Here is a 16,601-nt window from a genome sequence, read left to right on the forward strand (position 1 = left end):
AGTTTAATTATGAAATATAACTTGTTTGAACAAACATGCCTTACTAAAAACATTACTTGTGTGTATTTTGAGGCAAAACAGGGCACTGATATATTTCAAGATATGTCAGTGCAAGATGTTTTCAGTTTGGACAGCTCTTACATGTATTTTAGTCTAGGACTAGTCTTTTCTCTTTGTAAAGTTTTTGTTGTTAAAAAAACAATTGAATTAAATATATGGTTCTGAGTATAGATTATGAAACCGAAGGGTGAGTTATGATGTGCAGAGAAGTATGCACTTAAAAGTGTCAATTAATAAAATTATACCTTACCATGAAATTATTTAGCTTCAATATAGTACTCAAGTAAAGTATGTCTCTAAAATATAACTTTGTATAGAAGTACAATTACCTAAAAAAAGTTTATGCCCCTGAAAAAAAGCCATTCAGAGTATAGTCAAATAAAATGATTTATTATACAATCCTCTTGTACAAATAGACACAATTGAAATACATCTTGAAGATTTACAAACATTTAAATTAAACAGTATCACTTGATAAAGGGTTCACATCCATTATTGCACTTCACCCTGTATTCACAAATGTAAACAAAGCTTCTGCGAAATAAAATGTCTCGGCTGACAGGCAGAAATTAATATGGCATTCCCTTTCTCACTGTGCGTTGTAGTACTGGGAGTGGTAAGGCTGGTATGGTCCCATCATAGAGGGGTTACTGGGATGGACAGGTAAGCTCTGTAGGGTACTGTACTGGTACAGGGTCTCCACGGGCAGTGCCTGGATGTTTCCCGCTGTGGCTGGACTGTAGTGAAAAGCTGGGGGACACTGGCCGTAAGGAGCCGAGCTGTCTTGAACCCCAGTGTAGTAGCTGGGATAGGGAGCGTGTCGGAAGCTGTGGAGCTCAGGGTAGTGCATCATATGGGAGGCGACCTTTGCCTGACAAGCATGAGCTAGGCTGTCCTGGACGGTTCTCTTCAACTTCATGCGTCGGTTCTGGAACCAGTTTCTAATCTGATGGAAAAAAATATTGAAAGTTAGACAACTTATCAAACTCTTCCAGACAGCCATACATACATATTAACTTATTTCCCATTAACGTTTTTCAAATATATATTTATTTTAACTTTTAATCTTAATTTACTTTATCTTAAATTGATTTAATTTTTTATCTTTATAATTTGTTTTGTAAACTGTGATTAGAAAAAGTCACTCATACCAAGCATATCACTAAATCTCATTCTGTGTATGCCCCCAATAAACGACCAAAACTGTAAAAATATTTGCATAAATATAGCCGCATACCTGTTTATCAGACAGGTTTAATCTTTTGCAGAGCTCTGCTTTGTCTTGGGCACCGAGGTACGCGTTTCTTTTGAAGGCTTTCTCCAGACTGTTGATCTGCTCAGCCGTGAACGCTGTTCGAGGTCTGCGGCCGGTGGATGGAGACGCGGAGGGGGCGGAGTCTTTCGATGCTGCAGGTGAGAGGGAACGCCCACCCTCACTCTCGTACCCGGAAGTCTCCTCCTCCTCCGTGCTGCTGCCGAAGCCTGGTTCAGATGCTGTGAGGAAAAAAGACATAAACGTAAATATTAAATAAAATGTTTGTTGTTAAAACATACATATAAACATGCTTATACGCAATAAATAAAGCATGCCATTACGCGTCATTGCATTACGTCAAATTGATTGATTGATATTAGAAAAACATGTGAGAGCTGTTAGACAAAAGTTTAGCTTGTGTATGGTTTAAAAATTATAGATTACCTACAAACTAAACTGGATATATTTATATTAGTTAGTATTTTGAAGCATTTCCTCAAAACTGGATCATAATAAAGCTTACATAGTAAATTGCAGTATTTACGTGAAAAACCAGTTTTGTAGATAATGTAAAAATTTTAAAAGTTTAATTTAAACTTTTTGCATTTATATAGTACTTAAACATTTCATGACTCAAGGTAAACTACTAATGTAAGAAATATTAAAGACAGTATTTTACCATGAGTGATATTGTTGTTGTTTTGTCCAGTCTGTTGAGTAGATGTACATAAAGAACTGTTTGTCGACTGCGCTTGTGTCTCCTGATTTTCCGTGTTTTCCGGTCTCCATCTGCTGTAGAAGCCCGGAAGACTCTCAGAAGCTGTGCCGGATGTGCTGGGCCCCTCCTGTCCAGAAGGGACCCAAGAGGTCGATGGATGCGTGGCCGCTGAGCTACTGCTTTGAGACAGCCATTCGATGGAAAACTGACCCTTCATCTCCACGGATATGTCCAAATTCAGCAAAGAACGGAAAATATCCAACAAAGTTTTTTTCAAAGGTGAGTTCTTAAACTCCCAAGGTCCGGGTTGGTTGTGAACAGAATGAAGGTCTGTGATGAAGTGAGTCAGATCTGTTTGTGTTCTGATAAGCGTGGCTTTGGCTCTACTGATTCACACCTCCACTATAGGGCTCAAGTATTTATAGGGATAATCCCAGCTCATTTACAATTCACTTTGCCCAAGATCAAAGGAAACATCCTCCCCTGTCCTGATCTCCACCCCTTCAGTTTTCACAAGTGTGGTAATGAAGACGTCTCTCAATCGGCCTTGAGTGAACCCATTAACTCTTGGCACCAGTAAGTCTGGAGATGTAATCCCCTCCCTAAACCCATCTCTGATCCTTCCACCTCTCTGAGGTTTGTGTATGTGTGTATATATGTCACTTTATATGTACACATTAGGAGCCCGATGGTTGAAGTTCAAGGTTAATAACCAGGGCATCTTACAATTCATATTCATGTATTTAAATATTTTTTTTTGTATTTCTCGCATAAGTGACATACTGGAGTATAAGCTGAATCTGTCCTAAATTATAAAATGTTCAATGCTCTCTCATTTGTAGGTTGCAATTTTAATTCAATCTGTAGCGCTTCATGCAACCCTAACCCTTTACAGTAGATACAGTGTATAATATAAATATAATAATATATCAAATCTCTCTCTCTCTGTCTGTCTCTCTCTCTCACTTACACCCATAATGTTCCTGTGAGTGGCTGCAAATGTGTGTAATACAGTCTTTGTTGATACTCTTTTCAGTGGGTATTGGTATCAAAGCTCACGGCTCTTTTGAAGTGGCAGGTAGAAGTTAATGGGCTGTTTTCGAAACACTACACGAGCATGGAGACAGTAGTCTGTAGAGACCCAAATGCTGATAGAGATAACTTCCAGGCCCGGCATCTATTCACCCTCCCCAAACGGGATCATTACACATAGCTGATCTGATTCATCAGCTGCTTGTTGAAGATTAAGTTGATCAGTCAGTGCCTGCCAGACAACTTGTGATTATCAGACAAGCCAATAAAACAGCCCCAGATTGCCCCATTATTGTTTCAAAAGGATCTAAAGGGTTTGATCCCTTTTGAATACACTGAGGGATAAAAAAACAGAAAGACGGCACCACGGGTGGAGGTTTTCTGCATACAGAGCAGAGGTTCGCTAGACGTCAATCAAAACTAGACGTCTGATCCTGACATGATCAGTTTTTATAGTCATTTTGTTTGCATGCTTATGCATTTGGCCAAAACTTTCATGTAGTATCCCAACTTGGTTGATCATTGCATCGGCAGTGCAAATGGCCATGGGTTGATACTAAGCATGCTAATAAAATGCATGAGTTGCTTTGGATAAAAACATCTACCAAAATGGGTAAATGTAACTTTTACCCAAAGCACATTATGCTATACATATTAATCAGTGTGTTTGTGAATCGAACCCACAACTTTTGCATCACATATGCAATGCATTACCAACTGAGCTATAATATTATATTTACATTACATTTATGCATTTGGCAGATCAGTACATTCAATTGCATTATTTGTAGATATATTTCTGCAAAACTTTATTTAATTGGAACACAAATCCAACTTCATTATGTTTTCAAAGCTTCAATTCAAAATTGCATTGAAAATATATAATCTGTTATTCATTGCAATAATTGAATAATGAGAATAAAACTATTTAGTTAACAGTTAAATATATTCCACCCTTCCAGTCCATTTATAAGTTCAAAGGACTGATTATTTGTTTACACTATCTCTTCATATCTCTCTTTCGCTGAGACACCAAACAAACAGCCCTATTTCATTCCTGTGTTATCATTCAGTGATCTGTCAGCGTGGTGGTTTCTATATTCCAGTCAGGATCAGGTAAGGGGACAGTCACCGTCTTGTTTCCGATTTCCTCGGGCTCTGATATGTGATAAAGCAGCTCTTACTTTGATGTGCGTTTTTTAAGCGGAGGCATCAGGCAGCATTGCAGACAGGAGCCTGTTTTTATGGAGGGCAGACGGGAGGGGTTGGAGACGACAGGCCACTTCTCATCTCACAAACACTGTCATTAAAAACACCGATTACAGCGTGTGAGAAAGACAGAGAGACACTTTATTCGTAACCGTGTTTCTGATAGGACAATACAGTGGGATAAACACAATCTGATATTAAAGCAGAATCTGAATTATAGAAAATATGACGGGGTTTTGAAAAGTCTAGCGATGGTTTGTGTACATTTTGGCTAATAATATCCAAAATATATATCATAGGAGGACTTTCTGTGAATTGGGAAATGTAATTCCCAATTTTGGGGACTTGCTGTCTTGGCATAAATATTTTATACTACTATATGTATTATTTTACAGGAATGCAAATCCTTTCCCCATTCCCATTCCATATCATATAATTCCCTCAATGATACAATATAGACTAAATATTGTGTCATATTAGTTTTGGGTAAATTTTCTTATGCACATAACTCTTTCTCACTGGCAGTGTATTCAATCCTTTATCTATTTTTACACTTTGTGATGAAGGCATGTCAATATTATTTCTTATATTTGATCTTCTTTGATCAGGCATTTAAACTCATAGCATCATTCCTTAAGCTATAGCTGCTTTCAATTTCTCCCTATGCGTTTGTGATTATGAGTCCAGTTAAACGTATTTACATCCATTATTTCAGCTGTTAGTAGAATATGGGCCGAGCGTTGAGAAGATCATTGGAAGAGTCATTGAGTGAGATCTCCTCCCTTACATTGAGTCTGAAGTGTTGCTACAGACGGCGGTCTCACACAGTAATGACCACCAACAGTCACAGCCTTTGATTGTCCTCAATGAGTCTCTTTCATCTCTAATAGACCTGTTTGCTGCTCTGTTATGGCGGCAGATGTATTGTGTCTCTGCTTTGCTGCAGGGCACGGTGGCTGAACACAACCAGCTGTGCTGTATCCACACATCAACATCGCATGACTGGAAAATAAACACAGCATGGACATTTGCATATCATTAATACTCAGGTTTGTGAACACAACTGGCTTCAGAAACTTTATTTGGTCTAAAAATGCTGGGTTGTTTCAACCTTTGATTGGGAAAATATTGGACAGAACCAAGTGAATAAATAAATAAACCTATGCTGGGCTGTTTCAACATTCCATGATTGGGTTTGAACCTCACAGGATAGGTTTACTTATAACCCAACAGTTAGTTTTGTCCTACACTGTAAAAAGTGAGAAGTTTGATTACCTCATTATTTCAACGTATTTTTTTTAAGTTTAAGATACATTAAGTAAAACATTGAAGTGAAAAAAAACCTACAAATCTTTACCAATTGAAGTAAGTTGATCCAACTTTTTACAATTTTAGAGTGTGTAAAAAAACCAAACAATGGCTTAAATTAACCTATGGTTGGGTTGTTTCAACCCATGGTTGGGTCACATATGGATTTTTTAAAAGTTTATTTAGCCCAATTGTTGGGTTTGTTAATATTAAATCCAACCATGGGCCAACACGGTCATTTGGTGCATGCAAAAAAATCAGGGTTGTTTCAACCTTATATGGTGGTTTAACCCACAGTTGGGTAAGTATTGGACACAACCAAGCATTGGGTTATAAATAAACCTATGCTGGGTTTTTTTTTAACCCAAATGCTGAGTTGTTTCATCCCATGGTCAGGTAATAACAACCCAGCATAGGGGTCTTCTTATAACCCAACAGTTGGTTCTATCCCATATTTACCTAAACATAGGTTAAACCAACCCAATATTTTTAAAGTGCATGTAAGATATAGACAAACCCAACCATATTATCTTCATAATTTATATTAACTTATGCTGGGTTTTTTCAACCCATGCTTGGATCATATATGGACATTTTCTAGTTTTATTTAACTCAATGGTTGGGTTTGTCTATATTTTACTCAAGCATTGGCCAACACAACTGGGATCAGAAACTTTTTTCCCCAAAATGACAAGTCATTGGTACTTGTACACGCTAAAAAAAATCAGGGTTGTATCAACCCATCATTTGGTCAAATATGGACATTTTCTAGGTTTATTTGACCCAATTGTTAGGTTTGTTAATATAACACCCAACCATGGGCCAACACAACTGGGTTTAGAAAATTTAATCCCTAAAATGACATGTGTCATTTGGTGTTTGTAGAAATAATTGCATGTTTTTTCAACGTTATATGGTGGTTTAACCCACAGTTGGATAAATATTGGATGAAACCAAGCATTGGGTTATAAATTGTTTCATCCCATGGTTGGGTAATAACAACCCAGCATAGGTCTACTTATAACCCAACAGTTGGTTCTATCCCATATTTACTCAACCATAGGTTAAACAAACCCAATATTTTTAAAGTGCAAGACAAACCCAACCATATTAGCTTCATAATTCATATTAACTTATGCTGGGTTGTTTCAACCCATGCTTGAATCAGATATGGACATTTTCTAGTTATATTTAACTCAATGGTTGGGTTTGTCTATATTTTACTTAACCATTGGCCAACACAACTGGGTTTAGAAACTTTTTTCCCTAAAATGACAAGAGTCATTTTGTGCTTGTACATGCTAAAAAAACTGGGTTGTTTCAACCCATCGTTTGGTCAAATATGTGCATTTTCTAGGTTTATGTAAACCAATTGTTAGGTTTGTTAATATTACACCCAACCATGGGCCAACACAACTGGGTTTAGAAAATTTAATTCCTAGTGTTTGTAGTAAAAAGGCATGTTTTTTCAACATTAAATTGTTGTTTAACCCACAGTTGGGTAAATATTGGACAAAACCAAGCGTTGGGTTATAAATAAACTTATGCTGGGGACTTTTAACCCAAATGCTGGGTTGTTTTATCCAATGGTTGGGTAACAACAACTCAGCTTAGGTTTACTTATAACGCAACAGTTGGTTCTATCCCATATTTACCCAACAATAGGTTAAACCAACCCATATATTTTTAGAGCGCATGTAAGATATAGACAAACCCAACCATTGGTTCATATTTACTTATGCTGGGTTGTTCCATCTAGGTGTATTTAACTCAATGGTTGGGCTCGTCTATATTTTACTCAACCATTGGCCAACACATGGGTTCAGAAACTTTTTTCCCTAAAATGACAAGTCATTGGTACTTGTACACGCTAAAAAATCTGGGTTGTATCAACCCATCGTTTGGTCAAATATGGACATTTTCTAGGTTTATTTGACCCAATTGTTAGGTTTGTTAATATAACACCCAACCATGGGCCAACACAACTGGGTTAAGAAAATGTAATCCCTAAAATGACATGGGTCAATTTGGTGTTTGTAGTAAAAAACAAACAAAAAATTGTGTGGTTTTTTTTCAACCTTATATGGTGGTTTAACCCACAGATAAATATTGGACGGATAAATAAACCTATGCTGGGTTTTTTAACCCAAATGCTGAGTTGTTTCATCCCATGGTCGGGTAATAACAACCCAGCATAGGTCTACATATAACCCAACAGTTGGTTCTGTACCATATTAACCCAACCATAGGTTAAACCAACCCATTACTGCATGTTAAATATAGACAAAACCAACCATTGGTTCATATTAACTTATGCTGGGTTGTTTCAACCCATGGTTAGGTCAAATATGGACATTTTCTAGGTATATTTAACTCAATGGTTGGGTTTGTCTATATTTTACTCAACCATGGGCCAACACAACTGAGTTTAGAAAATGAAGTCCCTAAAATGAGAAGTGTCATTTGGTGCTAGTACATGCTAATAAAAAATTGTGGTTATTTCAACCCATGACTTGGCAAATATGAACATTTTCCAAGTTTTATTTAACCCAACAGTTGGTTTAGTCCCATATTTACCCAACCATTTGTTAAATCAACCCAATATTGCATGTAAAATATAGACAAACCCAACCATTGGTTCATATTAATTTATGCTGGGTTGTTTCAAGCCATGGTTGGGTCAAATATGCATATTTTTTAGGTTTATTTAACCCAACTGTTTGAGTTTGTTCATATTATTTCAAACCATAAGCTAAAATCACAAGCAAACTTTGTTGTTAGATAGCAATATTCCCAGGCAAATCTTCAGACAAGGTTTTAATTTCTGTGTTAAATACAATCGTGCATAAATGCACTAAAAAAAATGCAACGCTTCATTGTGTAAAATATGGGCAAACCCAACCGTTGAGTTAAATTAACATAGAAAATGTCCATATTTCACCCAACCATGGATTAGGTTTATTGTATGTTTATCCCTCAATTGGACAATCAGTGGATTGAATTAGGGCCCTTTAAAGTGTTCCTGTAACGTTTCATTTCATATGCAAAGAAAGTCCATCAAAGCCACTAATCCTGTTAATCCCATCAACTTGATTGCAACATATCCAGTAATCCATGACTCCAATCAGAGGATCGACCTCAAAGGAGAGACCGGTGGATCAGGCCCGGTCGGTGAAGCAGGTATACGAAAGGTATATGCAGGGCAAATTCGGGTCACTCAGAACTCGAGAGGGACCCTCGGTACGTCTGTTTCTCACGGAGACCCAAAGGTGTCCTCGTCCGCTCCGCTGGCCCATTCGGGAGACTTTTGGTTCACACCTGGATCTGGGGGGAGGTGGTGGTGGGGGTGTGAAGACGACATAAAGCTCTATTGAGCATAACTGCTGATCCCCACCCATCCTTCACACACAGATCCACAGCCGTCTCTTACGACGCTAGCAGCGCAGGAGCCGGGGCCCGGCCGCCATGTTTGTGAATGCCAGCAGATGATGGACACTTGAGCGTCTCTGCAGAGAAAGACGAGGGAGGAGGGAAAACTACATTTGGGTCTTTCCTGTTCCTGTCAGGAGTGTTATGAGAAAGCCGGCGTGAGGTGTGAACGTAGACGTGCCCTTTGATGTTAAAATGACATTTAGAGGTCAATTATGTTGTTAGCAGAAGGCGTCTCCTGGTTGAAACCAGTGTAAACTACAACTTAGGTAGATGAAATGAGTTGCGCCGGTTTAACCTAAAATAAGACTTGCCGTTACCGGAGGATGATACAGCAATTATGATGTTTCTTTGTCTATGATAAAATGTCACATATAATTAATAATACGATTTGTCGCAATGAATATGAGAAGGGATTTAAATCGTGTCTTAAAGGGATAGTTCACCCAAAAATGCAAATTCTGTCATCATTTATGCACACTCAAGTTGTTACAAACTTGTATAAATTTCTTTGGTCTCCTAAACACAAATTAAGATATTTTGACAAATGTTTTTAACCAAGCATCTTCCTGACCTCCATAAAAGGATAAAAAATATACTATGGAAGTGAATGGTGCCCCAGATCCGTTTTCTTATTAAAATTTTTCAAGATAGCCTATCTTCGTATTCAGCCGAACAAAGAAATTGTTTGGAACGATTTGGGGGTGAGTAAATGATAACAGATTTTTTCTGTGAACTATCCCTTTAACAATGATAGAAAATGCCATAATTTCTATATAGACCCAGACTATACCTTTACAAAATAATATGCGCCTTTATGATGCAGTTATTGTTTCGACTGTAAAAACACAACATCGCTAAATTTAATTTTACAATGTTTATCAATAAATATTGTTAAATTAACTGGTCAACAATAGTATTTGTTATGACTAAATCAACATGAATATATTAGGTTATATACAGATGAATGTTAAGCCTCCTATTACGTCAAATGGACCCCAAAGCTACTTTCACATCTCTGAAAAATATGTGAATTGTATTTTTAAACATTTAAACCTACTTTTTGACTTGAAGTTACTTTTAGTCACTTTGGATAATAATGTCTTTGGATAATAATATGATGTACAATTATAAAGGCTACTTGGCAGACATTATAAGTACACACAGTGTTCCTGTAAAACTGATCAAATTAGTGTTTTTTTTTTAGAATGTATTAATATTTGGAAAACTGATAAAACTGTTCTCAAATTAAATAAATGTTATATATTATTTATAATTATTACTACTTTAATTTTTTACTAAATATAAACTTAATGTATGTGCTACAAATACATAGCAATGAATCTATTAAATAAACAATTTATATAAAGTTATGTTTTTTTCCAACAATTTTATTTTAATTTGGAAGTTATTTAGCATATATGAAACTATTTGGGTTAAAAAGTGTTGCTAAAATTTAAACATAACAGGAGGGTTAATTGTGCTATCTCATATAGAGATATCTTTCATAACAATTATACATGACTTGAAGCATTTAAACATATATGAACAGCAATAAAGCCAAATGTTGCTGGTTTCCAGCTATTTTTTTCTGGATGTGACCCAGTTGTTTCTAATGTAAAGACTAAATAAACACTGCTGGAGACAAGCAGAGGTGAAAGAACTCCAACAGAGAGAGAGAAAGACGGCCGTTTACAGTGGGGCGGAGGTCTCCGTATACAGTAAAGCCTGTATTGGTGCACAGCAGTTGAGAAAAGCAGGTCACAGTTATCCAGGTGCAAACGCAGTACGTTAAAATAATGTCAAGCATCATCTAACCTCAAACGCTTCCTGTAGATACCTTATGATCATATATGCATACTAAAGATATTTACATGTCTCTAGATCAGGGGTGCCCAAACTTTTTCCTGCCAAGGGCCAAAAATCAAACCTGATTGAGGGCCGTGGGCCAAAAGTAAATGTTGCCGTGTTATTTTAATATCTTCTATTTTATAACTTTCTAATATTTAAAAAGTAAATACCGTAAGCAAACATTACTCTGTTTATGTATAACTAATGGTATCTGTTGTAAAAAATTAATCATCTTGCCAATCATTTTCCTTTTGTCTGTGTGCCACTGCTTTGACCTCTCCATTATTAGCCTATAGCTCCCCAGTTTGTGATGCATGCTATACACCTTCAAGTATGCATGTACATTAAAAAAATTATTCATTGCATATAATTGCAATTTACATGTTTGTAATGTACAAATAAAACAAAATGCATTTTAGAAAATGTTTTATTAGAAATAAATATGAATGAACATCTGCGTCAGTGACATTTATCATTTTTCTTTATCTCATGTGGCGTGACCGGGCAAATTAAAGGTCCTGTTTGGGCACCTCTGCTCTGATACTGTATCACATTTTTATACTTGCATGTAGGGTTGATTTATTTACTTGCATGTGCCAATGTCTGATCTAAACAGTCAAAGTTTTTTTTTTTTTTTTTGGGTGATTGCATTTTAAGAGACCACTTCAAGATTATTTTTAAATTTATAGGTTTGTGTTTAAGGAAAATGATAATTTTTGTTTAATTATGCCAACTACAGAACACAAGTTCCTAATAAAATTATGTTTTTATTTAAAATGGGGTAAACTTGGTCCACATAACAAAAAAGATGCAATGTTTTCAGATCTTCAATACTGCAAAAGCAAGATCAAATACATTTTCTCAATAACAAAATGCTAATGTTTTTACATGTATTTTAGGAAAATACATATTTAATGTGTCTTTTACATTGCTGTTGGGTGACGAGGTTTGCTTTTGTTTGAATTCAACAGACATTGACAGAAATCTTCACAACAGCTTCAAACTTGCCTCATCCATCAGATAAAAATCAGATTAATATTGCTAAAAAAGAACAACAACAACAACAAATGAAGAAACAGTTTCAATTAAAATAGTTTTAATTATGTATTTAAGCATAAAATATAAATAATTTAATGATCAAGTTTCAAACAATGTATTTTATAAATATCAACAGGAAATCTCTTACAAAAAAATAACTTAGTTCAAGTTTTACCACAGCACAGGATATGGAAAGACTAAAGACTTCTGATCAAATCATGTGCACTAAAACACCGTCAGATATCTGATCTTTGCAAAACATTTGTAGTCTCTTTCCATTACTTACTAAAAAGCTTTATTTACGACACATGATCTGATCAGCTGCTTTGAGAGCAGAAATGCAAAGTCGGCAGATGAATGTAAAGCAAACAGGCACATCTGTAGTGATAAACGAAAAGAGACGTTTTCAGGCGTTTCGTTCACACGGAGGAATAAACTCCAGACCCAGGTAAGCGAAGATCTCCTCCTCTGACTGGACTCTGACATAACATCGCTGTATGATTTCACAAGACGGAGAAAGAGACAGACATTAAAACTTTGATGCTTTTATCCAAAGTTACTTACAGCGCAGTCAAGCTATACATTTTATAATTAAATAAGTTCCCTGGGGTTCGAACCCATGACCTTTTTACAGTCATCTATCACTCCACTACTATAACTTCTAAATCACTTCATCAAAGTTATTGACTTCCTCAGTAGACACGTTACAAATAATCAAAAAGTCCCAATTTATGTTTTTAACTCTTTCCCCGCCATTGACGAGTTACGTCGTCAAAAAAACTAAAGCAAAAAATTATTTACTAATTTTAAACTCTGTGTATGCTTTGATAATCGTTCTGAATTTGATCTCTAACAAAATATATTAAACACAATTTTTTAAAAAACAAAATCTCTAATAAAATATTTTTTTTTAGAAAAATAACAATATTTAAAGGTGCAGTGTGTAATTTTTTAAAGGATCTCTTGACAGAAATGCAAAGTAAAATACAAAACTATATTATCAGGGGTGTATAAAGACCTTTTTATAATGAACCATTATGTTTTTATTACCTTAGAATGAGACGTTTTTTATATACATACACCTAGGGTACCCTTACGTGGAAGTCGCCATTTTGTGCCGCCATGTTTCCACAGAAGCCCTTAACGGACAGTTTTCTCTGTCAATGACATTTTTTTTGGTGGTGGCTATCGTAGCTTCTCTATTAGTTTCAAAAGTGAGGGAAGAGCAGTGGACTGAGCCATTGGTTGCAATTCGCAACCTCACCACTAGATGTCGCAAAAATTTACACACTGCACCTTTAAGAGTTTATAAGCACAGAAAAAATATAGATAGGATGAAACTTTTTTCCCGTTTTGTTTGTTTGTTTGTTTATTGTTGTTTGAAAGCAGAGGGTCTGTTCTTTCATTTGATATATTTGTATGTTAATATATTTGTAGAAGACATTTTCCCGGATGGCATTTTGCGAAACTTTTGTGAAAGTTGTGGCGGGCAACTTTAAAAAAAATGGCGGGGAATGAGTTAATGAAATTATAGCTTTTTTAAAACATTGACATAATACTGCATATAGGTTTAAATATACAATGACATAAAATTAAGGCTCTCTATATATATTTAGTATTATGAGTTGCAGGTCCTCACTTGATTGCTGTCGTAAAGGGCGTGGCTGCTCAATGACATGTGCTTCTCTTGCCCCGCCCACCGTCTCAACTCCCTCTCAAAAAGCTGCAAAACAAACAGCATTGGGAGTTAAAACACTGCACAGTAAAAGTGCAAGTATTTAAACTTTTATTCACACCTTTGATCCCGTCCAGCCAAGAGTAGCGAAGGCAAACTGGCTGTAAGGACTGACCACCAAATCGACCCGCACTGCTCGCCAGCTCGTGGCCTTTGATTGGTCGCTGGATCTTACACCTTCACTTCCCGTGGTCTCGGCAGGTCTATCAAGCTTAAATATGGAAAAGCATCTCTCAAAGCGGTCCATATTATTAGCTGGCCGAGCTGGACCGTCCAGTTTTTCCAAATAAGAGTTTCTGGTCCATTTCTGATATAAGAGTAAATCCTGATAAAAAAATGAGGAGATTTTGCTATAATTTAGAGATCCTTGAAAAAAATATGATGTGAGTCATAAAGAAAAATCATAGTTACCCGCCCCTCCAACCAGTTTATGATTTTTGGCATGAGTCCTTCCTCTCTGCCTTCTTCAGGATGTGTGATGAGAAAGTCCACATCGTGACCGACTTCTTTCCCCCTAACAGAACATTCATGCTCATAAATCTGCCTTGTAAATTACAGATGATTGGTGCAGTGTTCCCACCTTCTGAATCCTCCCATCAGCTGGATCTCTGCTCCAGGCAGCACAGCATTTACAGCTTCCTTCACAATCTCACTGATCATATCAGCTTCTGCTTTAGTCACATGTTTGTTCAGGTCATCGTAAAACTGCAGACCTGAAAGTAATGAGGTCACTTAGGTCAATCTGGATCATTTCAAAGCTTATAAGGGTTATGTGTAGATTGAGCAAAGTGGACTACAGTACCCGCTTGCTGTGCTCGGTTCAACTGCTGTTCAGTACAGATCAGATCTGATGGAGATCGCAAACCTTCCCTGAACCAGCGATCTGCCGTCTTAACACCTACCCCGAAAATACCAGTCAGTGCCTGAGGAAAGACGAAATGTTATGTACAGGTTTATTAAAGGAGACATTTCACAAGACTTTTTTTAGATGTAAAATAAGAGTACGTATGTGAAGTTCTAGCTTAAAATACCTTAAAATTTGCACGTTATAGGCGTGAGCAAAAATGTGCCATTTTTGGGTGTGTCCTTTTAAATGCAAATGAGCTGATGAAATCACCGTAATGGTGGTTTGTTGAAATTCAAACTCAATTCTGCTGTCAATTATTTTCTCTCTCTCTCTCTCTACACTAAATGGCAGTGCCGCGGTTGGATCGGTTTGTGCCGATCAAGGGTCGGTATTATTATAATAAGATCCCCTTGTGACATCACAAGGGGAGCCAAATTTCAATGACCTATTTTTTCACATGCTTGCAGAGAATGGTTTATCAAAACCAAGTTACCGAGTTGTTCTCTTTCACATTTTCTAGATTAATTGAAGCACTGGGAACCCAGTTATAGCACTTAAACATGGAAAAAGTCTGATTTTCATTAAATGTCCCCTTTAAAGCAAGAGTTCACCCAAAAACGAAAATATAAAAATACACTTTGATGTCTGTGCAGATTCATTTTGATGGATGGGTGTGCTTAATGTTGAGCTTTAAAAGTGGGGCACTATCCAATACCATTATAAAGCTGAAAAGAGCCAGGATGTAATTTAATATAATTCTGACTGTGTTTGACTAAAATAAGAAAGTCATATACATATACATCACTAGGATGGCTTAAAGGTGAGTAAAATATGGGCTCACTTAAATTTTTTGGTGAACCGGTCATTTAAAAAAAAACAGCTAGAAAATCAAACCTTTGTCAATTGCTCTTTAACCTCTGCAATGTTCAGACTGTAACTCAATTTTGAAAATGTCTCATAAAAAGATAAATACATACAATGAAGAAAAATATGCAATAAATATTTCAAACGATGATATGCTATAAAGTTGAAGTTTATGACTTATATTGGAAACATTGTACATTGCATTATGGGATATGTTTGGATAGTGGTAGGAGTTACAGTGTTGCACTTTTCCGTGTAATAAACATACAAATGGCCTGTTGTTGTCTTTGCATATAAAGCTGGGGTCATCAAAAACATATTAACATCCAAAAAGCTTTAACATGCACAATCTTTACCTTCATGGCCTGAAATTGCTCAGACTGTCGCGTTGACTCTACTTCACTTGATGTTCCATCTTCTAAGATCTCCTAAAAGAGTAGGAAGTGATAGTGATGCTTCATATATATATACATACTCTATCTGCATAAAACTGACATATGGTTAAAAAAACATTAACCCGATTAGACAGAAAGTTTTACCTTTATAACTCTCTGTGAATGCTCACCCAGGCAGGGCAAACACTTCAACTGATCCATAGTTTGCACTCGATAGGGAAGTGCTTTTAAAACAGACGCTGCGCGTCTAAATGCCACACTCCTGCCTTCGTTATCGCTGTATTCTGCATTTTCAGCCAGAAGTTCGAGAGCTTCCTACAGGACAAAGAAAATAATCTTAACCTGCCTGGTGAATAGAAATGAAGCAATATAGAGACATCAAAACACTCCAATATACAAAAGAAGAGAGAGTTTACAGCTTGAAATGAGAAATAAAAACCCTGATAAATCTGCCTGATATTACCAAAATAATCACTATATATTGTGCAACTCTACTAGTGAATAAAAGGGTAAAAAAATGACTGAAGCAAATAATGAACTCACAGTCAGAAATGAATTGTGGTGCTTCAAGGGTGTCCGTCTTTGACAAGCATAACTTTTTATCAGCATTGTATTATCGTTCACATTTTGTTTTGGGTTAACCTGGAACACAATTAGGTTATAAAGTAAATTAAAGTCAAATAAAAATGTTCATTAAAGCAGTCCAAGCGCAAGATCCACTGTAGCACCTATAGACGGTTTCAGAAGTAACAACATAAAGTTTTTTTTAAAGCATGAGAGATTTATATGAAACAATCTTGCTTTATTTTTTATGGGCAATTTCAGTGCAGGAAGTACAGTGGAAGTCCTTATATGGGCAC

General features: G+C 36.3%; 2 protein-coding genes and 1 long non-coding RNA gene across 4 annotated transcripts; 1 reads left to right on the forward strand and 2 right to left on the reverse strand.

Moving 5' to 3' along the window:
• Positions 1–553: 553 nt before the first annotated feature.
• ved (ventrally expressed dharma/bozozok antagonist) lies at positions 554–2,250 on the reverse strand. The gene is made up of 3 exons (XM_065263364.2): positions 1,995–2,250; positions 1,298–1,554; positions 554–1,006 (listed from the first exon to the last, which is right to left on the reverse strand). Exons 1-3 carry the CDS (start codon positions 2,248–2,250, stop codon positions 650–652), a joined length of 870 nt encoding a protein of 289 aa, XP_065119436.1. The 3' UTR covers positions 554–649.
• LOC141282848 (uncharacterized) lies at positions 1,523–10,878 on the forward strand. Of its 2 annotated transcripts, XR_012337674.1 has the most exons (4): positions 1,523–1,577; positions 2,114–2,312; positions 5,221–5,323; positions 8,691–10,878. It is a non-coding gene; the product is annotated as an uncharacterized lncRNA (long non-coding RNA). The 2 variants fall into 2 exon arrangements; XR_012337673.1 differs by lacking the exon at positions 8,691–10,878 and having other exon boundaries at positions 5,221–5,518.
• Positions 10,879–11,941: 1,063 nt separating this feature from the next.
• Positions 11,942–14,222, reverse strand: polm (polymerase (DNA directed), mu). The gene is made up of 4 exons (XM_065263361.2): positions 14,047–14,222; positions 13,697–13,960; positions 13,540–13,623; positions 11,942–12,393 (listed from the first exon to the last, which is right to left on the reverse strand). Exons 1-4 carry the CDS (start codon positions 14,077–14,079, stop codon positions 12,307–12,309), a joined length of 468 nt encoding a protein of 155 aa, XP_065119433.1. The 5' UTR covers positions 14,080–14,222; the 3' UTR covers positions 11,942–12,306.
• Between the last annotated feature and the right edge of the window lie 2,379 nt (positions 14,223–16,601).

The sequence above is a fragment of the Paramisgurnus dabryanus genome, chromosome 10 (genome assembly GCF_030506205.2).
Source record: "Paramisgurnus dabryanus chromosome 10, PD_genome_1.1, whole genome shotgun sequence".
Taxonomy (NCBI): domain Eukaryota; kingdom Metazoa; phylum Chordata; class Actinopteri; order Cypriniformes; family Cobitidae; genus Paramisgurnus; species Paramisgurnus dabryanus.